This window comes from Drosophila serrata, unplaced genomic scaffold (genome assembly GCF_035046125.1).
Source record: "Drosophila serrata isolate PLE 108 unplaced genomic scaffold, ASM3504612v1 contig_208, whole genome shotgun sequence".
NCBI classification, from domain to species: Eukaryota; Metazoa; Arthropoda; class Insecta; order Diptera; family Drosophilidae; genus Drosophila; species Drosophila serrata.
The window spans coordinates 601,021-624,768 of record NW_028257106.1 but is presented as its reverse complement, the minus strand read 5'-3'; the positions used below and the strand labels follow the sequence as shown (position 1 = coordinate 624,768).

The window sequence follows — 23,748 nt, the reverse complement described above, 5'->3', positions numbered from 1 at the left end:
TGCCTTTTCATTCACCGGGATCTCGTTTTGTCCCGGTATCCAGGTAACTTGAACCTCATTGTTCTCAGCAAGTTTATTAAGGGGCTTCTGGCATTCTGCCACTGGCCGTTAGATGGGTTTCACGGCTGCTACGGAGTTGATAGCCGCTTGGCTATCCGAGTAGAAAGACCGTCACAGAGTCCCAATTCTCAGCGTAGATCCCTACGCCACAGCTCATCTTGTAACCATCGGTGTAGAGGGATACTTCATTTTCTACGGCCACTCTGTCTGCTCTGCCATTTATGGGTATGAGGTCTAGAATGCGTTCCCGAAATTCAACTCCGCGGTCATGTAGTCCGTTCGTTCGTTATAATGCTTTCAAGGATCTTGCCGTGCCTAGCGCCGTATTCCTTTCAGCAATTGCTTGCTTTCAGTCTTCATGCGCTCTGCGCTGCAATGTCCTTTACGAACAGTACTATTTGCATCATATTCAGAATAGCATTAAGCTCAGCCGCGGGGTATAAGCCCATTGCTCCCATGGTCCCCGCACTCGCTGCTCGTTATATCCGTGTACGATCTGTTGTATGCCCTAGTTAGTGCCGGTCACCATAATAGGGCCCCATAAGTTAGTAATAGTAGTACCACTGCTGTGTGGAGCTAATGGGGTGTATTCCCCATTTGTCTCCAAACATTTTCCTGCAGGAGTAGGAAGCAATACTTACCTTTCCAGCTCTTTCCGATTTGTTTTTTCCATGAGAGTCTAGTATCCCTCCTAGATACTTAGCCTGCTCCGCTAGTTTTAACTCCATGCCATGAAAGCTGGTATCTTGGTACTCCTTGTGAATAGAATGTTTTTTTTTTAGTGGGGTTGATACCTAGTTGGTGGGTTCCTAGTCCGCAGTCTTTTGCCCATTTATTTAAGTGACCCTGCGCACCTGTCATTATTCCTCTGATAAAATCAGGATAGTGTCCTGATTCTAGGAGTACCACGTAATCTGCGTAAGACACTGCTTTGACACCACTCATATTGAGCTTTACCAATATGGCATTCGCCGCCCTGAGGTGAGCCTCGCTTCACTCTCCGGGTGAGGTGAGTGCCATTCAGTTCGGCTGTGATCGTCCTGGTTTTAAGCATAACCCGGATCGACTCTCTGATGCCATCTTCAACACCTAACAAGATGAAGGAGCACCGAATAGAGTCGGCGTTTACGTTATTGAACGCGCCTTCCATGTCTAGGAAGCCTACACCTATCGTGTATTGCTCTTGTCGTAGTGTCTCGACATGATGAACAACTTCGTGTTATGCTGTTTCTGTCGACTTGCCATTCCGGTACACGTGCTGCTCATCCGACTGTCGGTTTTCATGTAGTCTCTCCCGGATGTGGTCGTCCAGGAGTCTCTCTAGTGGCTTCAAGGCGTCGGTGGTGGGACCTATCGGTCTTGGTTTCGGTATGAAGATCACTTTCGCTTTCCCCCACAAAATCGGTATATGCTTCAGTCTTATACAAGCTTCGTAATTAGCTTTTAGCTATCTACAGATGCTTTTCTTGGCTGATTATTACATTGCCGGTATTATGCCGTTCGGGCCCTGGCTTTTGTATTTTTCAAAAGAATCTATAGCCCACTGAATTTGCTCCGTGGTAATAGTGTCTTTCGTTGGTGCATTGAAAGCTTTTCACGCCTCCTCCTGAGATCGCTCAGTACTTTTTTCCACCACGGTGGGTACTCTTTCTTCGAGAATATCACGCATCACGATATACGTATCTTTGGGATGTACGTGAGGTACTCCATCCCCTTGTCCTTGAGGATGATTGTATCTTAATCCTCATGCCGTTTACTTTAGATTGAACAATTTCGCCGGATTTGTTCCAATCTGTCTTTCGGTGGTTTTTTCTTAGTACCTGTTTACTTAACGATGACGTTAGGTTGAAGAAAATGTATGATCTGATAAGGAGTGTTGTGTCGATTTGACTTTGTATCGTGTTCGGTTTGAAAACTGAGATCTAGAACCTCTTCCCACCCTTGAAAATTTTTGGTGCAAAATTAAGGTTGGTTGGTAAAGTTGCTGCATATAATATTTTTAAAAAGTGACTCACTTCACCCAGAGCGTGTGCCTCGTATTCGGATCGCACCCGAGCAACAGAGTCGTCTTTGTTTCTTTGGCCCTTTGCAGCAGCTTGAGTACTGGCCATGTATGCCGATGCGATCAATACTCCTCACCCATCTGATGAAACGAATCTGGCCACAGCTAGGTCAGGAGTGATGAGATTGGGAGAGAGATAGACATTAAAGAGGTCCGTAATTACTATTCATGCTCTCGACCTACCATTCGAGTTTGTACACAGTAGTGTGTATCATGGGATCCTTAGTCCAGCGATTTGCCCGTCCCTGATCCCAGGCTCATGTACCATACCGATATTAATATCCCTCTCTCTCAGAAGGATCGTGAGATTCGCTGAAGCGTGCAGGTTAATCTCCACGATTTTCGACATCAATGTTTGTTGGGGTGGTGTCAGTGAATTAGTCGTCGATGACCATGTCGTCCAACAGTTTGTTGGTGTCATCGACCTCCTCCTGTTCCCCGACCGGCTCGGCCAGGAAGGCCTCGCACCTAATTACCCGGTGTCCCCTGACCAGGTCTGACGAGTCGAAGGAGGGGATGGGGCCGGTCACAATGCTAACCATGCTCATCCATCCGAGCCCTAGCCAGACTGTCTCTGGCCACCTCGCTGAACTTTTTTGACCTGCTAACAAGGTTTGTCGCTCTTGGCTTCCCTTGTGGGTCCTTCGCCCTCTTAGGTGCGCTCTCGCTCACTTCCTGTAGCCGATTGCCCTTTGCTTTTGAGGTCTGGAGTGCCGACGGGTTCGCCGCTTTGTAGGCCTTATATTCCGCGATCTCCGCAAGGAATTGCTTTATCTTCGTCGTCCCTAGGGTAGCTCTTGCCCTCAGCCTCATTCTAAGCTATCTTGCCGAGAACAAAGAGAGCTCTATTAACCCTTGCTCGCCTTCGATTGTGAAAAATGTCGACCGCAGCTTCGCCCCTAAGCAGCGGCAGGGTATATTTCAGCCGAGGGTAGCCTGGCCCTGGGAAGATATAAAACAAATTATCATAAATTGAGTACGAGCAACAACAAATATCAGATATATAGAGACAGAGGAGTTAAGCAGGGTTTCAGTGAACGCAATTAGATTAGAATCGAAGGAGACACAAGTGACGTGAAGTTTACTGAAATTGAATAGTAAACTTTGAACATTTTGATAATGTTGGAAGTATAAATCGTTTAGTTTAAGGCCCTAATGCCCGAGAATCGGATTTTTGTACGAATTTATAAACAATTGCGTGTTTAGAAGTGACATTTGAAACGAAGATATGTAAGAAACATTCAATTTGATACTATAATGGGTCTCAACATCATTTTCCAAAGCACCTGAATTGAGGCGGCCCTAATGCCCGAGAATCAGATTTTTGTACGAATTTATAAACAATTGCGTGTTTAGAAGTGACATTTTAAACGAAGATATGTAAGAAACATTCAATTTGATACTATAATGGGTCTCAACATCATTTTCCAAAGCACCTGAATTGGGGCGGCAACATTGTTTGAGGCGCCGTTATCTTTTGCGTAACTGTAGAAATCACTATGTTGTGGTCCGGGACTTTTCTTTGACGATGCTGAAATTGTTGCCGACGGAGGTAACACATGATGGGAATTCTAATTGTTATCCGAAGACAGCATGGCGGGCGATGTCAGTGCCTCGTTGACGATGACAGGCAGTGTACCAGAAAATATGATAAAATGTTCAGCAGCTCTGAAATAAGAATCGCGTTAATTACAGGTCTAAATACAGCGTGTCCACCAGATCTATGCAAAAGCAAGCCAAGAGAAATCGGTTAACAACAACAAAAATAACAACCTATATTTGTTGGAGAGTTAGTAAAAATTCTACACATTCTGATGTAAATTCAGCTATGAATTGCGCACCCTCAGCAGGGAAGACGAACAGAACTATCTGTGTTCCAATCCTACAATGGAGGGCCCCCCGATATCAGAAATGGTACTGGATTCGCCTATAATTACAGATTGCATAATCGCTACCTAATGGACACCATAAAATCTATACAGACTTCAAGACCGTCACCAGATGGAAGGTTTGGTAAAGTAGAATAGCTAATCACAATGGTTATAGCAAATATGCTTTGTAACGAATCGCTACACTCACAAAAATATTACAGGCAGTTGTTTAATCGAGATCTGAACGCACGCAAGGTATTTTCCGGCTTCGGCTCGTCGGCTACGGTAGTGATGGTTTTGCTCAGACCTCGGAATGCCAACATAATTTTAACACAACTGAGTGCGGGCAACAACAAGCTTAAACCGGGACAGAGATACACACAACATACAAATAAAAGTTAAAGAAAAATAGGGTATGTTCTCTTTGCTTACCCGCATCTTTTCATCACTCCTGATGTTCTAGAGGCTCAAGTTTGCCCACCCTTCCTATGGTCCTCAGCGCTGTATTACCTGAGCGACCCCTTTCTACAAGTGCTACCCTACATTATAAGACATGCTAGCTGCGGCCAATTCTTGGACAACTTAAAACATTATAAGAAATTTACTTAAAGCTAATAAAATATAAAATAATTTCTTAAAATAGGGCCCATGAAAAGACAATTAAATATTAAAAAATTAAACATACAAATATTAAATGAATAAACAACTTAAAACTCGGTTTGGGACATTCATAAGAAAAAGTGGTATTGGAAATTAAAAGGCAAGTCGAATGAGAAACTTTTCATTTGTTAGCGACTCAATTTTTCGGCTTTTCTTTCTTTTTTTAATTTATTCTTAGCCAGCTTTATGTACAGTACACTTGCAACAGTCACCATTCTAACATATGCACCGATGAAAGCGTTTTCCTCGGAAGTGCTAGCTGAAAAGGGTGAATAGAACATCACATGCAACAAAAAAAATCATATCCGAAAGGGACGCCAAAAAAAGAGAATATAAAGGGCGGAAAAAAATTTCTAAAAAGGCGATTGCATTCAGGTCGCGCTATTTAGCCAGATTTTTTTTAAATTGTTAGGAACGCAACGAATTGACTATCCTCTTTGCCTCAAAATAATTTTTTATATATAAGTTACTTTTATTATTATCATTTGTAGCTGTTCGTAATTAACCTAACTGATTTTTCTACCCTGTCTTACTCTAATTTTCTCCGATTTTTTCTGCTAATGCTGGATCGAATTTTGGGTTTGAAAATTCTCCTTTGTGGCCATATTTAACCGTCGAGGTAGGGCTCAAATTAACAACGAAACATCGGCCAGGGCATATCGCGGAGGCGAGTTCAAAACGGCCAAAAAACTTTCGTCTTTAACGAAATCTACGCCGACTCTAGCATAAAAGCTCGTATGGCCGATAGCAGATCGACTGCTTTTCTATGCTCTCAAGTGGGGCACAAAGGTCAAGGGAAAGAACATGTTCGTGATAACATTGATGAGCGTTTAGGTTAGGTTAGGCTGAACCCGACGGCCCTCCTGAGAGGGCCAGTATGGCCCTTATTTATTTGGATGTTGTTATCACATGGACCTGGAGATTGTTATGCGGTGTTGAAATCCTTTGGGATCGCGGTAGTTTTTGCGAACGCAAGTAGTTCAGCTGGCTTGATACTTGGAGGTATCTGGTAGTGATGCTGGGGCACCTGGTGTTTTACTCTTGCCTGCATTAGGGCTGGGCACTTACAGATGAGATGCTCCAAGGTTTAGGTTGCCTTAGATTGGTGATGCCCAGCTTGAGCACATGCGCGGCAGCTAGGCAGTGACCTGTAAGAATTTACACCAACAGTCTGCAATCTATTCGGGATAGGTGCAGTACGTAGTAGTTGAGTTTAGCATTGCTCTATTTGCACATTATTTTGTATGCTTTGCCGGTTGCAGAGTTTCTTCTCCATCTGATTTTTGCATGTGAGTCCGCCTGCCTCTTCAACTCGATTTGGAGCGTTCTTAGAAAGACTGGGACGTTTTCTACTCTATCGTTAGCCAGTCCGACTCCTTCCTTTGTAAGTTCGTCTGCAGTTTCGTTCTCATCAATGCCCTGGTGGCTGGGAACCCAATAGATCCGCAATGCCCTTCCCGTAGTCTGTTGCTAGTTGATATCTATGGGATTAATTCCAAATATGGCCTCTAGTGCTTTTGTGGGGGTTGACCTCAGCGCCCCAGATATGCAGAGCAGTGCCTGCCGCTGGGTTCTCTACATAAGCTTTATGTATTTCTCCTTTTCCATGGCTTGCCACCACACACACAGACCCAGTGCATAAGTGCGAGCGAGGGACCCCTTGTGTGGCTGAGCATCTTCTTGGATGCATATAGCGCAATGGTGGCCTTTTTCACCCACTCTAGTAGCCAATCTATTTGACTTGTGTTTTCGAGGTCAGCCTGGCTGTATTTATTTTTGAGGAGACCCATGGCGGTACCTTGTAACTCTTAGTGAAGAGAATGAGGTCCATCTTATCCGCATTGACACTGAGTCCTACCTTGTCAGTCCACTCACGTATCTCCCTGAGTGTTGATTCCATGATCGAGCTAAGGGTCAATGGACATACTCCCGTGATATTTATGCTTATGTCGTCAGTACAGTCTGTTTTCTTCGGGGCCTTCCTGTCAAACCTTCTGGATAGGTCGTCGACCTCCCCAGTCCGATTATACCCGTCGACAACCTAATAGATTTCCAATCCAAAAGTTGATGGCGAGGTGCGTGTCGGTCGTTCCTAGGCGCTCTATTATTGCGTATGTGTTTACATTATTGAATGCCCCGGATATGTCAACAAAGACTCTGAGCGCACATTCTTTGTTGTGCAGGGATCTCTCAATGGTTGATTTAAAGGAGTGTAGCGCCGTCTCCACTGATTTCTATTTTGAGTGTGCATTCTGGTTGTTTGACATTAATCTGAACACATCGTTTGTGATGAATAGGTCCAAAAGCTCGTCTTTTCTTCTTTGCACCCAGAGTATTTCCTTCTTGTAATTATTTTACAGTATTTTTTATTCCTATTTGATTATATCATCCTTCGCCTGCTTGGCGAGTTTGAAGAATTCTCTGAGGTTATCGCGTTGGAGCGAAAGGTCTCTGTTCCACCAGGGTGGTCTGGTCCTAATTCCTCTAAGAGGGTCACTATAGACTTTTCTATATCTTCATCGTATTTTACTGTTCCCAGAGAAGTTGCGTTATTAATAGGGGTTGTTTCTTTGAACTTTTTCCATTTAGTGTTCCTGGGGTTTCTTATGACGGTTAGTTTGTGTGATCGAATTCGTATTTGAACTGTATGTACTGGTCTGAGAAGGATGGTCTCTCAAGGACTTTTCAATCTAATACCATAGTGCTTTGTCCTGCTTCGAGAGTTAAATCTAGCACGTTGGACAAGGTAGGGCCTACAAAGGTGTGTTCCTTCCCCACGTTTACTATATATAAATAAGTTGGAAGTATAAAGTCTAAAAGTGACTCACCTCTGTCGTTTATTTGAGGGCTCCCCCACACGCTGTGGTGCGCGTTGTTACTTGCACCCACGAGCAGTTGTTGGTCCTTTGGGCTGGTTTCTACCAGGCTCCTGGTGGAGCTGGCCTATCGTTTGCTTCCGCCGACGCGAGCTTGCTCTTATGGAGATTAAGCTGCAGCACCCTGAGGGACATGGGTACCGAGCTCAACTCTACTCAACGGGTTGAATACAATTGTCATGTCACCGTCTTCCTTCTCTTCGGACTCAGCCATCGTCAGTTCATGGGCGGCATCGACGATGGTTTCCAGACCTCCATCACGCCTGCCTTCAGGGTGTGAGCGCTTGTTGAGGCGCAGGTATACGCTACCCATGGCCCACGCCATCTTCCCGTATCTGAGATACAGGATGTCCTCCGTCTCCTTTTTTATCTGGCCTCCCTCTTTGGGTAACGGGCTCTTGATGTGCAGTACCTTCTAGTCTGCGGTTGGGATGTCCGGATTCTGACGTTGCAGCAGCTTCAGCGCTCGGTCCCCTTGAATAGCAATGGGGAGGAGTACCTTCGCTTTTGGGATGGATGGGATTAGTTCCCTGTCCAACACCTCCAGCTTGGGTCCGTCCTACAGCGCTTCCATCTGGCCGACCGTTTGCGTCAGCCACTTCCTCGTCGGGTCATTCATACACTTTACGATTTTGACCACACTCAGCTACCCGGCACCATCAAATGTGGGCATAGGCGCTATAGGGTCTTTCTCCATCCGTGCAATCAATGACTCAACGAGCCGCGTATGCAACGTCTTCCACCGCGCCTCGGTCATCTTGGCATTCTCATCGCTCCTGTCAATAAGTGCCACGATCAAGTGTCGTTTGGTCAACTCTCTGATCCTCGCGATTTTCGTTTCCTTGTATTTGGGTTTCTTCGACTTCGGGGGGAGCCTGCTTTCTCTGGCACGTGTTACCGCTTGCTGCCCGGAGTGTCTTTTATGGCACTCTCGGCGGAGCGTTGCATATCCTCCACCTTGTGGATCAACCGCCCGTTGATACCATATTGGGAAGCTTGGCGAAGTGCAGTGTGCTCTCTTCTATCATTTGCTCGGCCCAGGTGAGCTTTACCTTCTCCTCTTCGGATAGGGCAGTTTTTCTGAAGTTGACTCTGGATGCGGAGGGCACCTTTATGCTGCGCCTTTGCTTACTTTCCCTCGCTCTCACGCGTCGTCCCCTTCCTTGCGCGGGGAACTGGTACCTGGTTAGGGCGAGCGATGAAGGCGTTCGACCTCCTCTATTGAAAGCTGCACGCTCCCGAGGTCGTATTCTGTATAGACAACGTTACCCGTGCGGCTTAGCCTTCTTTGCGTCGTTTTTCTGGTAGTAGCGTTACAGCTGACGTGACCTGCTCCCGTTAAATCAGCGGTGTGACCGCTAGCAACACGCAGAGAGGATTGCTTCCCTCAGTGCCTGCTAGTGGTAGCAGTCACGCCTTCCACCGACGTTTGGGCTGACATCCCAGCACCTGTTACTTCCTTTATCTCCATTTTCTGCAAAACCTGGTTTGTTTCAGGGGAACCACCCACTTGCGTTTTATACTTGCCGCCAGGCACCTTCAGCCATGGCTAGTGATTCATTTCCTCCGTCTTTTAAGCAGATTTAGATAGACACTGCATTACACCGGACAGAGCATGCGCCACTCCATTACCATTGTACGGGGTAATACTGTGTCCATTGCCCAGCCAGGACAGGGTTTAGCTGGAGGATTTTCGCAAGGCCTTGATCTTTTGAAATACAACATGATTCATCCTAACTGTTCACCGTTTGCTAGTCCAATGATGTTAGTCAAAAATAAAAATGGTAGTGATCGCCTTTGCGTTGATTTCCTCGCCACACTGAACACTGCCTTTTCTTTCAGACCTAATTACGAGGATACGTGAACCGAATTCCGATACATCCGGATTTAATTGTCACTTTGTCACTGCGGGAAGGCAATACGAATTTTTGGCCATGCCTTTTGGTTTAAAGAACAATCCATCGGTCTTCCCGCGAGCTAAAAATAAAGCATTAGGCAATGTTTTATTCACATAAGCCAACGTATAAATCGACGATATTTTGATTATGGCCTAAAAATCAGAAGTGAAGTGAAGTCTGTAACGGACAAATTCAGCTAAACTAACACAAAATAAGTGAGCTACCAAACCTGCAAACACCTTAGTCAGTAATGCAATTAAGACAATTTGTAGGTTTAGAACCAGTGTTAGCTATATTTAACCCTTAAAATGAAATAAAACTGCACTCAGATCCAGTTACCACAATCACTAGCTAAGAAAATACAAGCGCAATACATGCGTAACTGGGTGAACAACCCGAGTTCAATTTACTACCAACTTAGGAAACGTCTTAACAAGAATTTCCATTACCACTAGCCAAAAAAGATGCAGTTTCAGCTGGACGTGAACTTATCTAGGGCATTTGTCAATTGGGAAATTAATGCAATTGTAATTACAAACGACAAAAATTAAAGAGTGAAAACCAAACACCGCAAACCGGAAGAGCGAAAAGTGTCGCTACTCCTATTAAAAGACTTTCACCTGAAAGAACGACCAGACTGTTCTCGCCGAGAACCCTTTAGTAGCCGTTCCAAGAAAACGTGATAAAAGTAAAGAGGATCCCCCAAATAGACACACACTAGAGAGAAATCGCCGAAGAGTGGGGCAAAAAGCACTCAGTGAAATCTATCGTCAAGAGAGCATGCCGAGAAATGTTGTTTCTGTAAAAATAGTTTTAAGCGTCGTTAAAAAAGAAAAAAAAAGAATATTTAGCAAATGTACCATTTTCCATACAACATAAGAATACACATTTTGAATCATTATCTTATTACCTAAAATAAAACTTTCGACTTCTGAGTAAAATCAAATCTTCCAAAATTTTTTTTATTAATTTTTCAAATATCTCTATGACCGAACAAGACTTAGTCGACAGACTCTCAAATCTCACGGGACCTTCCTCAACAACTAGAACACGACTCTACGCTCGAATTAAGACAGAGATTGAGAATGAAGAACAAATAAAAATTGTTTTAGGGGCAAATCTCCGTAGTTTGGAAAAACTTAATTCTAATAAAGACTTCTCGAAATATAAATATAAAGAAATTAAAAAATAAGTTTGCTCACAATCTCCGTGAGTTAAAAAAACTACCAGATATTTTCCGATCGCTTAAAGATTTTTTGGGAAACAAAACCAAATATTCATTCATCATGGAAAAAAAGATTTCCTCACTCGTGAGTAGTGAAGTAGGCGAGATTGAGCAATTAAATTGCTTTGTCCAGCTTCGAAAAAACGCTCCAGAAAATCATCAGAGGGAGCCTTACTGAAATGTGCCTTGACCGCACGCTGCTCTAGCTCTGTGCTCGGATGCAGAGCTCTTGTGGCCCTTGCATCCATTAAGGTTCGAGCCATCGCTAAGTCATGTTGGGACAAATCCCGAGTAGATAAATCGGCGGATATTGAACTGACTGGTGTTGCCTGCGTGACCTTGGTAGCTCTGTTGGCCCCAAACGTGGTCCAGTTGCAAGCAGGCTTTCTTTACCAGGCCATACCGATTGTGGAATCCGGACGTCGGCATATGTGGAAACATTGATGTCACCATTCGGTTAACAGCACAGCACCGCAGACCTCTAGCCTGGGAAGTGCCACTGTCTTTACGGGAGCGACTCGTGTCTACGCTATGAGAAGGCGTGGAAAGGTTTCATGACCAAGCTCAACACGAACGTAGATAGCCGCTCCAAAGGCCTTCTGAAACGCATCGCAGAACCCATGGTACTCCACTTTGATTTTGGGCTGGACTCGTACTGGACCAATCTCGGAACGCGGACCTGGCTGAGGTCGGAATACTCAAGGAGAAACGATCGCCAATTCTGACTAATTTCTCTAGGAAGCGTATCAACCCAGCCCAGGACTTGCATACAAACTTTGGAACGTACGATGAACGGACCGAGCCATCCGGCAGGATCAAACTACTTTGCGATTTGGGATAACACCTCGAGCTTGGTGTAGGGTTACATGCTATTTTTGGTGGGACAAAATAAAATTTATCGGACCTTGCCCTCCACCGAGCGTGTTGGCCGTACTTTCGGCTTCGATGGCTTCGAATACTCGCTATGAAGGAGGTGCTCGGCTGGAATATTCTGCATGATGCTCATGAACTTGGAGCTAAATGCTGCTTGCATTGATTGAGGTTTGGGCTTCGTTTATGGAAGAACATCATCAGAACATCAGAGACGTACGTATGCTAATCGATAATTGGGTTGGCCATTGGAAATGGCCCTTGGACATACTCTGTTAGCTGTTGCAGCACTCGAAAAAGCACTCGAAGGTGACTGTATCTCAAAGTCTCGTATATATCATTTCTTATTTCGGAACAGAACCTGGCCTGGACCAGAATATCATTTAAGTTGGTTCCATTTGCTGACGGACTCGAAGCATAAAATACAGCGCGAAGCTTTGTAGTGGTGCTCTCGGGTTTAATTACCCGATGTGTGTGATGTGGAAGATAGTAGGTAGGAGAACTAAGAAACGGTGGAACTTCTTTCATATGACTCAGATCCAGATATTCCTGAATCACGCTGTCATATTGCTTTTTAAGAAGTGTTTAGGGGCAATCCTGCAGCTAAATATCCTTGGAGTAAAAAATAGCTCCCGCGACGCAGTCGCAAAGAAATATAACCCGTAGAGGTTAAAAAAGAAGTGCGGCTTTTTTAAGTGTGTCAGCTTTATTTCACTGCATACATAGTACTCAAATAGCTTAAACCTAAGGCCGCGCTCCCTACCAATAAGCTAAGCTAAGCTAAACAGTGCGAGAGCGAGCCCGAGAAGTGGAGCGCAAACTAGCCGTCTATCAGCTCGCTGAGCAGCGAGCGAAGCTCAGGAACTCGGGAGTGGGCGATCGCGAATACCGAAGAGAGGAGAGCGGAAGCACTTATATTCGGCCGATGAGCAGTGCGCGAAGGGCTGACATGCGGGAGTGCAAGAGCGGCCAAGCTTTTGGAAGCTCGGTGGACAGAGGCGGCGCAGCGGCCGTCGCGAAGGGGTGCTCCTGAGGTGAACAAGGGGAAAGTCTCATTTCAAACGATTCTCATCGCAATAGACCTCGAATAGTCTAGATTGGATCCAAAATTGTTCGGGGCCGCAGAACTAAAGCGTTATCACGGAGAAAATTCCTTTTAAAATAGGAATCCGTCTCTCCTACCATCTTGAATGGTAGATCCTCCCAGAACTTTCTGGGAAGCGTCTCTAATGAATAATAATAATAATACCTGAGTTGTGAAGGATGTGACTCTCATGGGCTTCATATTGGAGATCGGCCCCGTAAGCACCCACCCAAAGATGGTTTCTTAGCCTAGAAGTGAGCCGCATCCGATTAGGATGTCGATCTGGGAACTTTCAAAGAAACTGGGGTCCGCCCATTGGAGATCGGGCAGGTCCTTCAGGGAATTTCTCGAAATTGAATGCGAGGGCAGTTTGCTCGCTAATTCCGGAAGAACGTCTAGTTGAAGACCCGGTTTGTCTCGTCGACTTTGTCAAAACCGATTGGTTTAGCCCGGAGACTTGGGTCTTAATGTTGCGGAATTGGCAACTTAATTTGCAGCAAAAGTTTGCTCAAATGTTTACACCTATGCAAATATTGCAAGAAAATGTCTTGCTTCAATAAATTTTTGTTTTGCACCCAAACATTTGCATGGCTATTTCGTGCAATATATTGCGTTAATGTCTACACGTGTTTTTATTTTTTGTTTGCAGTGCTTGCTTGTTGTATGAAAATCAAGGAAAACGACATGTTAATATTATTTTGGAACAAGTATCGAGAGTTGCTGCTGTTACTATATTAGTATCTTTAATTAAACGTAAAAAAGTGAGAAGATTGAAATCTTCAAAAAAATAAAATGTGGGGTGAAAAAGTGGATTTCGAAAAGAGATGAAAAAGGAGTACATCAAAACCTTTTAAAAGAGCTACTAAATGGCAATGAAACAAACTATTACAATTTTTTTCGCATGTCAGTCAGTGATTTCAACTTTTTATTAGAAAAAGTAAAAAACAACATAACTAAACAAGACACTGTAATGCGTTCTGCGATTCTACCAAATGAGCGATTAGCCCTAACATTGCGTTTTTTAGCCACGGAATGATTCTCATACAATTCAATTAATCTTATTGTGTTCTCGAGATCCCACATGGTGCTTTGCTTGCTGCAATACTGCGACTGAAAGCAAACAGCACATGCAAACAAGCAAGCAACTGATGCAACCAAGATAGCGGTAAAAAAAAATGTATACGGACGATAAGAAAAAAATATTGCTGAAAAAAATCTTTGCAATTTCTTTGTTTGCAGCAAAATTTTTTTACTCGTGTTTCTACGTGCAAATTTGATTGCAGTAATCAACTTGCTGCAAATTGTTTGCATCGTCTATACCTCTCTTGAAAAGGCAGTCGGAAATGTACGTCGCCTCGTATCCCGAGTCGATTAACGTCATTTCTTCTTTCCGAGTCATTTCTTCCCATAGTTCATTTGTTCTCATATATGTATGACTTGCGCACTATAAGGTCAGCAGACAATCTCAGTTGTCAGTAGATATATGGGAATGTGATAACGTTGTTGAACACCATTGCATCGTGGTCAGCTCCGTTAGAGCCTGACCAGACTCTTGCGATATGGAGCTCAAGTTAAAAAGGAGCTTAAGTTGGTTGTTTACTAGAAGTCGTTTATTTTGGAAACGGTCTTACAGCGCTTCCCACGCCGAAGTGAAACCGTAATTCGTAAGCGAGGCCGTTGGCTGGGTTGCGGTCGTTGGGTTGCCTGAGGATGCCATTTTCTACTTGCGCATGTCACCCTTAGGAACTCAGTTCTGAAAGTGGAGGGATTCTCTGGATTTACTGCAAGAGAAGATTTGCTAGGTGCATTCACCAATGGTTGGGAATTGACAGTTCAAGGTGTGGTCTTCGAACTTGTCGATGGAAGATCTCTTTCTTCAGGAGGCGCTGAGGCAGTTCTTTCTTTCGGACTTGCACGCTGGCTTAGCGCTGACCGATAGCGGATTGGATTGGTTGGCTTTAGCTTATTTCCCTAGCGCCAAAGTCGGTTTTGTGTTTCCCTTGATTGGCATCCTCGATTATGCCCTGAGGAAATCAATGTCAACAAACTGGCGCTCCACCATAAAGGATAAAAAAAGCTTCCAAAAATTATCATTATTACCTCCTAAACCCTTGAAACCTTACCAATTAGTATTCACGAAGCAAGGCAAATAGTCATTCGCAAATAACACCCACAATTGGGAAAACTCCACTTTCCCAGTTTAACCAGCCTAGACCATTGTACCAGACTTTCGCAAAACAGGTTGCACCTTACGAGTTTACGCACCAAACATTCCCCCACGACCACAACCAAAACCAGTACTTATGGAGTCCATCCGATCGCGTCATAGAAACCGAGAAACAATGACAATGCAGGGAAAAGACCACTCAGCACAGCTAATGTTCAAAATGTTAGCGAAATGCCAAGGTAAATCCAAATTTACATCGACATAGGTACCGCAGCACAGCAAGATATAGAAGAAGCCGCTCAGAAGAAGAATATGGCCAGATAGCAGAGGATAACAACATGAATAAACTACAGGAAGAATATGTATGACAAACCGAATCCGATCAACATGAACATATAGACACTTCAGAACTTTGTGTTTTAGGGTAAACCGTTCATCGCTACCTTACTTTAAAGTAGCTATAGGGAACGGAAAAACTACTTAAGACCACTATACACTATACGAAAAAGTCCGGCCAGTCATGAAAACCAAATTGGTGATATTATCATATAGTTTGGAAACAACAAATATTTTTTGGTGTTAGATCTGAAGAGTCGCTTCCATCAGATACCAATAAAAGGCACGGACATAGGGAAAAACTTACTTTGTAACCAAAACCACACACAAGCATGCACAAATTAAAACATAACTAATTTTACGCCAACACAAAACAAACCCCTCGCTTAATCAACTCGCTTAATAGGTGGCATAAATTAATGCCCTCCTCAAAACATTTGGTGACCCCGACGTGATCGCGTAAAAAATCGTTTTCGTTAAAATAAAATGTGAAAAGTACTTATATATAGTTCGTATGCTCACACAATACAATTGCATATCGTTGCATCGCTATTGAACTCTATCGGTACATTCGAGTACATAGCATATCTTTATATATTTGTGCACTAGCATACAGTTGCAGCCCTTTTATATACCTTTCGTGCAAATTGTGTTTGTGCTGTTGGTTTTGGTGGTCCGATAGAACCGTTAGCTCGCGGTCAGTGAACGCCAAGCTTGGCTCCGCTATTCTTTCGTTCTCTATTCTCTGCGTTTGGTACAGCTGCATCGGCCGCAAACCCAAGGGACATTTAAATACTCTTTTTGAAAAATAAAATGGCAGAGAATGATTCGGTTACTGCGTGCCCATCCGGGGCCAATAGTGACTTGGACTTTTATAAAGCCAAAGCGGACTCGGTTTTTCGACAGCTAGTGGCTTTAAATGACTTTTTCGGTTCAGAAGAGGCGTCTCATTTTGATGAGGCCGACCTTCAAGTCAGGCTTGAGCTTATTGAAAAAATGCAAGATAATTTTGATAAGTCTCAAACAGCTGTCGAAAGGCTCAATCTACTAGAGCTGGCTAGTGATGTGCGTGAAAAATTCCTAAACATTTATTGTGCGGTGAAATCCAAAATATCTCGCGAACTAGCAAAACTCCGCCGAGTGTCAGTGATAAATTCGACTGCACTCCCAAATTTCAACATCGAGCAGGCTTCAACCTCCAGGGCTGGTGTTCGGGCCACTAGGCTGCCTGAGTTTAAGCTGCCACGATTTGGAGGCGCTTATATGACTGGCCGGATTTCTACGCTATGTACACTACAGTCATCGGCAACAACGAGGACCTGACCAATTTGGAAAAATTCCAGCATCTACGCTCCTGTTTGGATGGCCCCGCATTAGACACAATTCGCTCGCTGGAGCCAACAGAGGCCAATTATGAGAAGGCAGTCGACCTATTGACTGCTAGGTTTGATAACAAACCTTTGCATTTTCAGGCGCACATACGATCTATTTTCAGGCTTTCTAGTGTGGTGAAAGGGTCGGCAAGTAATTTGCGGCAATTGAGCGACGGCATCAACTCTCATCTGCGAGCCCTTAACACAATGGCAACCACCCAGGAGATTGCGGATGGAATGCTCATATCCCTGGTGTCCTCCAAACTGGATCAGCATACCCAGGAGAAGTGGGCAGAGGGATTGCATACCAATAAGCTGCTAAAATGGACGGATATGGCTGCCTTTTTGGAGAAGAGATGTCGGATGATGGAAAACATTGAAAATGCTATGGTAACCCACACATCTAGCAACCAGGTGGGAAAAACTATCAATAAAAATGTCCAAAACGCTTGCACCGCATCATCCTACACCTCATTATGTATTTTGTGTGATTCTAAGGATCACTTTATTTCGAAATGTCCACAATTTATTGCCTTGAGTCCCACATTACGCTACAAAGAAGCAAAAAGGCTACATCTTTGCCTAAATTGCCTGCGTAAAGGCCACAGCCTGCAGCAGTGCAAAGCTAGGAACTGCAGGCATTGTCAAATCATCAAATGCTTCATCACCCTCGCAGCCTACATCCACTTCTGCTCCTCAAAATAGTGCCTCGCTCATTTCTGCTTCGCCAAATTCACCCCCCCCCCCCCCACCTTAAAGCCTCGGTAGATCATCAATCTGATTATGTGCTTCTTGCCACTGCCATCATATATGTCCGAAATCGTTCTGGCATAATGGTGCCCTGCAGAGCCTTGCTTGACTCTGCATCGCAAATTAATTTCATAACTTTTCGACTCGCTCATCAATTGCAACTGTCAACTCGTCGCTCAAATACATGCATCTCAGGTGTAGGAGAGTCTTCACTCATGGCTGATAAGGCGGTAGATATTATTGTACAATCTCGCAACAAAGGTTACCAAACATCATTCGCTGCAATAATGACTAGCACCATCACAGATTATCAGCCGCATTTCGACCTAAACTCTTCAGAATGGAACATCCCCAGCAATTTATTCCTCGCCGATCCGCTCTTTCATAAAAGTCAAAGGATTGACATTCTTATAGGAGCTGAAATCTTCTTCGACCTGCTTTGCGTTGGGCAGATACGGCTGGCCACCACCTTCCCTCTTTGCGAAAAACTAGATTGGGTTGGGTAGTATATGGCATATCTTCGCCGGCCCATAAACACTCTTCTCTTCCCGCATTGTCAGTTGAGCACGATGTACAATTGGAACCTGAATCGTTGCCGGACCTTGTCAAACGGGTTTGGGAAATTGAAAACTATTGTGAATCGTCATCTGCTCCAACTGATGAGGATGCCTTGTGCGAGAATTTATTTGCTCAATCTTATTCTCGGCTTGAGTCAGGCCAATATTCAGTTCGATTGCCCGCAAAGACTAGTCTCGATATGCTAGGAGATTCATACCATCATGCTTCGCAGCGATTCAAATCATTGGAATCCAAATTGGCTAGAAATCCTAATCTCAAGGCTCAATATATTGCCTTTATAAAGGAGTATATCGATTTAGGCCATATGTCGCTCTCTTGCAAGCAGTCAGCTTTGCCGCAATATTATTTGCCCCACCACTGCGTTCACAAATTGGACAGCTCGACTACCAAACTCAGGGTAGTCTTCGATGGTTCTGCCAAGTCTTCGTCTGGATACTCTTTAAACGAGTTGCTCTTTTCTGGTCCCTCCATTCAGCCTAAAATCTTCAACACTTTGGTTCGGTTCAGATCCTTTAAAGTGGCACTATGTGGCGGCATCTGCAAAATGTATCGCTGTGTGCGTGTCACCGAACCTGATAATCTGCTCCAATGTATCCTCTGGCGTGATAGTCCAAGCGAAGAAATTAAAATATACACCCTAGACACCGTCACTTATGGCACTAAGCCTGCTGCATTCCTAGCAATTCGTGCTATGCAGCAGCTCTCCTATGATGAGGAGAAGGATTTTCCTGTGGCAGCCAAGATCGTGTGTATGGACTTTTATGTTGACGACATTATTTCTGGAGGCGACTCGATCGAAGAGGTCGCTTATATCCGGCAGCAGGTTAAATCGTTACTTGCAAAAGGCCTATTTCCAATTCGTAAATGGTGCTCCAATGAGCCGGCAGCGCTTGAAGGAGAACTTGAGGCTGATCGCGAGAAAATGCTAAAATTCGATGATGGGACTGACGTCGCCAAAACACTTGGCCTATACTGGGATACAAGTTCCGATAATTTGCTTTTTGGATTTTCTGGAAATGTAGCAGACAAGCCAGCTACCAAGCGGTCTATTTTATCAGCCGTAGCCAAATTCTACGATCCCCTAGGTCTTATAGCGCCCATTATAACCAGGCTCAAAATATTCTTGCAAATCCTGTGGAAAGATAAGCTCGACTGGGATGAGACTTTGCCACAATCTTTGCATTTCTTATGGTTGGAACACTCCGCGCAAATCTCGGCAGTCAGCCATTTAAAATTTCCTCGCTTCATCATGCAATCTGACTCATCTTTGGAAATTCATGGATTTTGTGATGCAAGCTTGGCGGCATATGGTGCCTGTATTTATGTGCGCTCCGAAACAGGGGGCACCTACTCATCACATTTGCTTTGCTCCAAGTCTAGAGTCTCGCCGCTTAAAACACTAACCATACCCAAGCTTGAATTATGCGCAGCTCTATTGCTATCCGAACTCATCCACAACATCGCTAATGCCATTTCTCAGCCTTGCACATATCATTGTTGGTCTGACTCAACAATTGTGCTCTCTTGGATTCGCCAGGCCCCATCAGACTTTAACATTTTCGTCTCCAACAGAATCGCGCAGATTCAAGAAAGGACCAAGGATATGGCTTGGCATCATATATCGACCCACTACAACCCGGCTGACATATTATCCAGAGGATGTACTCCGCTCGAACTTTTGGATTCGACGCTGTGGCGTGAGGGCCCACCATTCCTGCGGACAGACGAAGCTTGCTGGCCGCCTCATACGCCTACTCTAGTAGATGTGCCTGAACGCCGCCGCCTCGCGCTGGTGCTGACGCAAAGCCAGGATATTTCGTATGGCTGCAAGTTTCAAAATTGTTTTGGAAAGCTGCAGCGAGTCTTTGGCTACATACATCGGTTCCTAATGCTAAAAGCCAAGGATGAGCCACGACGGCGAGGACCTCTTACAGTAGACGACATCAAGGGAGGCACGCATCTGCTCATCAAGGGAATCCAGCTCATCAACTTTGCTGAGGAGTATAAGGCCCTGCAATCCGAAAGGCAGATTTCCTCAAAAAGCAAGCTGTACTCGCTGCATCCAATCTGCGATGAATCGGGACTTATTCGAGTTGGCGGTCGGCTGCAGAATTCATTATTGGATTATGATGCAAAACACCCAATTTTGCTTCCCAAGGATCATCCAGTCACGTCAGCAATCATAGCTCACTATCATTTGAAATTTCTTCACTCAGGCCCGCAGAGCTTATTGGCGGCCTTACGGCAAAGGTTTTGGCCAATTGGTGGTTGAAAAATAGTCTGCTTTCGCTGCTTTCGATTAAGGCCCAAATTAACTGAGCACATCATGGCGCCCTTGCCATCCAACCGCGTGCAGCCAAGTCGACCATTTGTCACAGTGGGAATCGATTTCTGTGCTCCTTTGTACTCCAAGTCTGAAGTCAGAAACCGGCCACCCGTCAAATGCTAGATCGCAATATTTGTTTGCTTCGCCAATAAAACCTGCCATTTGGAGCTGGTGGAGGATTTGTCTGCGGCTTCATTTATCGCTGCCCTCAAGCGCTTCATAAGCCTAGGGGGCAAGCCTGGCACAATATGGTCCGATAACGCTACAAACTTCGTTGGAGCCAAAAACGAGCTGCTGGAGCTGAGGCAACTTTTTCTCGCCGACCCTCAAAACAGCGATCTTCAGCAGGCCTTCGTTTCCATCGGGATCAAATGGCAATTTATTCCCCCTCGTTCGCCTCATTTCGGCGGCCCATGGGAGGCTGCCGTCAAATTTGCAAAATGTCACTTTCATCGGGTCGTTGGCAACACTATTCTCGCATTCAATGAGCTTCGCACTTTGGTCTATGAAATTTCAGCAATGCTTAACTCTCGACCGCTCTGTCCAATTTCAGAAAACCCTAACGATTTGGATGTCCTTACACCTGGTCACTTTTTAATTGGGTCTTCTTTCGCCACAATCGAGGAGCCCGACATCACGCACCTCAGCATCGATCGGCTGAGCCGCTAGCAACGAGTTTGCCAAATTCAGCAAATCATCTGGCGGAAGTGGAGTACCAGCCACTTCTCGCTTTTACAAGAGCGTGGGAAATGGCGTGCATCAAGGCCCAACATCCTGCCACATAGCATTGTGGTGCTCAAGGAGGACAACATCCCTCCGCTTCAATGGCGCCTTGGCAGAGTGGAGAGCATCATCCATGGAGCTGACGGTGTGGCCCGTGTCGCTGTCATTCGGACAGCCACCGGCCTAATAAAAAGGGCTGTTGGCAAAATAGCTGTTCTACCCCTGGAAACTACCTCATCTGGCAGCGTGCCGCATCCAGCGGGGGGAGCATGTCGGGAGCAGAAGCAGCAGATTTAATATCAACATGTTTAAAATCATTATATGGAAACAAGCGATCAGCTGCGGCAGAAGCTTTCCAACTCATAAGCCGGCTTGAAAGCTCTTCCGCCGCAGCTCTTCTGTTTTGCTTATCTATTCTCTCGCATTCATTCGCTCACTTACTTTGTAACCAAAACCATACACAAGCACGCACAAATTAAAACATAACTAATTTTACGCCAACACAAAACAAACCCCTCGCTAAATCAACTCGCTTAATAGGTGGCATAAATTAATGCCCTCCTCAAAACACTGTAAATGAGGAAAATACGAATTTCCCCAAAATCTGGCTAAATTCGCCATTTGGTCTAAAAAATTCTCCATTTATTTTCCAAAGAGCTTTAGACGATATATTGACAGAACACAAAGGAAAAGTCTGCTACGTATACGTAGCAAAGCATAGATGAAGTAGGACACGTCCGATACCTCGAAAAAGTATTCTCAACCTCCAAAATAAAGTAGACTTTCTGGGGTACACAATATCAGAAAAAGGCGTTAAGCCGACATAGATGCAGACATAGACTTAAAAGCAATTACGAAATTCCCAATACCAAAAACGTTAAAGGACCTTCGTTCCGCTTTGGGCATGACAGGTTATTACAGGAGTTTCATCAAAGACCTTTAACTATTCTCCTAAGAGGCGGAGAAGGCTGTATATCAATGACTAAATCATGCAGAACATCTAAAAACTTGGGCAAAGAAGCTATAGCAGCATTCGAGAAACTTAAAAATACTCTCGTCTCCAGAGATGTAACTCTTGCATACCCAGATTTCGGAAAAGAGTTCGAGTTGACTACAGATGCCTCCAGCTATGCAATGAGTGCAGCAGGGCAGAATATCTACAAAGTTTCACAGATGCATTGCAGTTGCTTGATTCGTTTAAAGGAATGCATGAATTAACAGCAGTTATTTTGATTAAGACCAAATTAAAGGATCACGCTAAAAATCTAATTTGCAACGGCGCCAAATCAGGTGAGCGCGCCGGCCACGTGAGGTCACCTCTCAAGGAGATTAGACGACCGGGGAAATGTTCCTTCAAAAGATCCATTGACGTTCGTGCTGTGTGGGCCGTGGCTCCATCTTGTTGAAACCACACATCACCAAGGTCCAGTTCATCAAGTTTTGGAATGAAAAATTCTTCAATCATATGTCTATAGCGAGCTGCACTCACCGTAACAGTGCGTTCTTTTTCTTCGAAAAAGTAAGGACCAATTATCCCTACTCTCGAAACAGCACACCACATCGGTGACTCTCCGATGAGCTGGATGGGATTTTGTCACATTCCCGCTCTCCCTGAATGTTTTCACCCACGAAACAATCGACTGCCGGTCAGGAACGCGACCTGCAGGATGAATGTTGAGTTGGGTGGCAATTACGAAACGACCGTTGGAAAACTAAGCCTCGCAGGCAAATTCGCTTTGCTCTTTCGTCCAATGCATGATGTCGACTGACTGCGGAGTAGACGAAACGTCAGGAAGTCCCCTAAAACATGAGACACTCCCCACCCTTACCCGACCACTCCCCGCCGCTTGGCGCCAAAAACAAATCAGCAAGTTTTCGTGCCACACCCTGTACAAGAAGTAGAAAAACTTGCAAAAGTACTGCAAGTATCAAAGCCTATCTGCAAAGTATAGCTTGGCACTTGTCATAAAGGCAATGACCAAAAGCTGTACCATTGATAAGGTTTAATTTATCATAGAGTCCGGTACATTCAATAGCATGAACGATGTCAATAGTTGCACTGAGACAATTGGCCAAGCAAACACAGTTTTGCATTATCAGTGACGGCAAAATAACAGAGGATGCAGTGGTAATTACCGCGGAAAAGGTAATTACCGAAATAACAATTACAACAATAAAAACTGTACCAGAATAATAATAACAATACAGGACGAAAATATAATAAAAGAAATAATAGAGACCGTAACAACTAAAATAGTAGTCCGATTTTTTTTTTAAATTAAAACCGAAATTTAAGTATAATATAAAATGGCTATATCTGAAATTATATGAAAATCTGTTAAAAATTGAAAAAGTAAGCCGTTTTTTCTAAATATTTTCCGATCACTTCTATGGCAATTATATGATATAGTAGTCCGATTTTTATGAATATAATGAATATAACTTAAATTTGGGGAAAAACTGTTAAAAAATTTAAAAGGTTATATATTCCTTTTTTTTTTTTTTTCTGATTGTTCCTATGGCAACTTTATGATATTGTCGTCCGATCCGGCCCGTACGAGTAAGTATATAGAATACTAACTGCAAAGTTTAGTTCAGATAGTTTAAAAACTGAGAGACTGGATTGCGTAGAAACGGACAGACGGACAGGCAGACATGCCTAGATCGACTCGGCTGTTGATGCTTATCAAGAACATATATACTTTATATGGTCGGAAGTACCTCCTTCACTGCGTTTCAAACTTCTGACTGAAATTAAAGTACCCCTCAAGGGTGTAATACAGTGATGTTTTCGGTCTTGAAACTGAATCCATAACTACAAACAATTTTTACAAGCAAAATTTTAGGCTCAAGGACAAAGACCAGTGGACAAAGGACAAAGGTCACAT

At 44.2% G+C, this 23,748-nt stretch overlaps 3 protein-coding genes and 1 pseudogene across 8 annotated transcripts in view; 2 read left to right on the top strand and 2 right to left on the bottom strand.

The window, feature by feature from the left end:
* LOC147644269 (uncharacterized) overlaps positions 1-2,422 on the bottom strand; it is a 31,191-nt gene extending 28,769 nt beyond the window's left edge. Inside the window, exons 1-2 of the transcript XR_015270876.1 lie at positions 2,306-2,422; positions 2,076-2,227 (exon numbers count right to left, since the gene is read on the bottom strand). The gene's annotated coding sequence lies outside the window, so the exon portion shown is untranslated. The remainder of the gene's footprint in view (positions 1-2,075; positions 2,228-2,305) is intronic.
* A 1,569-nt stretch (positions 2,423-3,991) lies between these two features.
* Positions 3,992-22,413, top strand: LOC110182225 (uncharacterized). 6 transcript variants are annotated; one of them, XM_086829467.1, is made up of 4 exons: positions 3,997-4,135; positions 4,215-4,406; positions 9,372-9,642; positions 9,700-22,413. In XM_086829467.1, exon 4 carries the CDS (start codon positions 17,990-17,992, stop codon positions 20,081-20,083), a length of 2,094 nt encoding a protein of 697 aa, XP_086685593.1. In that variant the 5' UTR covers positions 3,997-4,135; positions 4,215-4,406; positions 9,372-9,642; positions 9,700-17,989; the 3' UTR covers positions 20,084-22,413. The 6 variants fall into 6 exon arrangements, with proteins under 6 accessions (XP_086685595.1, XP_086685593.1, XP_086685597.1 ...); XM_086829471.1 differs by having other exon boundaries at positions 9,372-16,553; positions 16,605-19,657; XM_086829469.1 differs by having other exon boundaries at positions 3,992-4,130; positions 9,372-22,413.
* On the bottom strand, positions 7,630-9,000 carry LOC147644268 (uncharacterized; annotated as a pseudogene).
* LOC147644267 (uncharacterized) lies at positions 20,138-20,806 on the top strand. The gene is made up of 2 exons (XM_086829496.1): positions 20,138-20,230; positions 20,306-20,806. Exons 1-2 carry the CDS (start codon positions 20,138-20,140, stop codon positions 20,804-20,806), a joined length of 594 nt encoding a protein of 197 aa, XP_086685622.1.
* Positions 22,414-23,748: the final 1,335 nt, after the last annotated feature.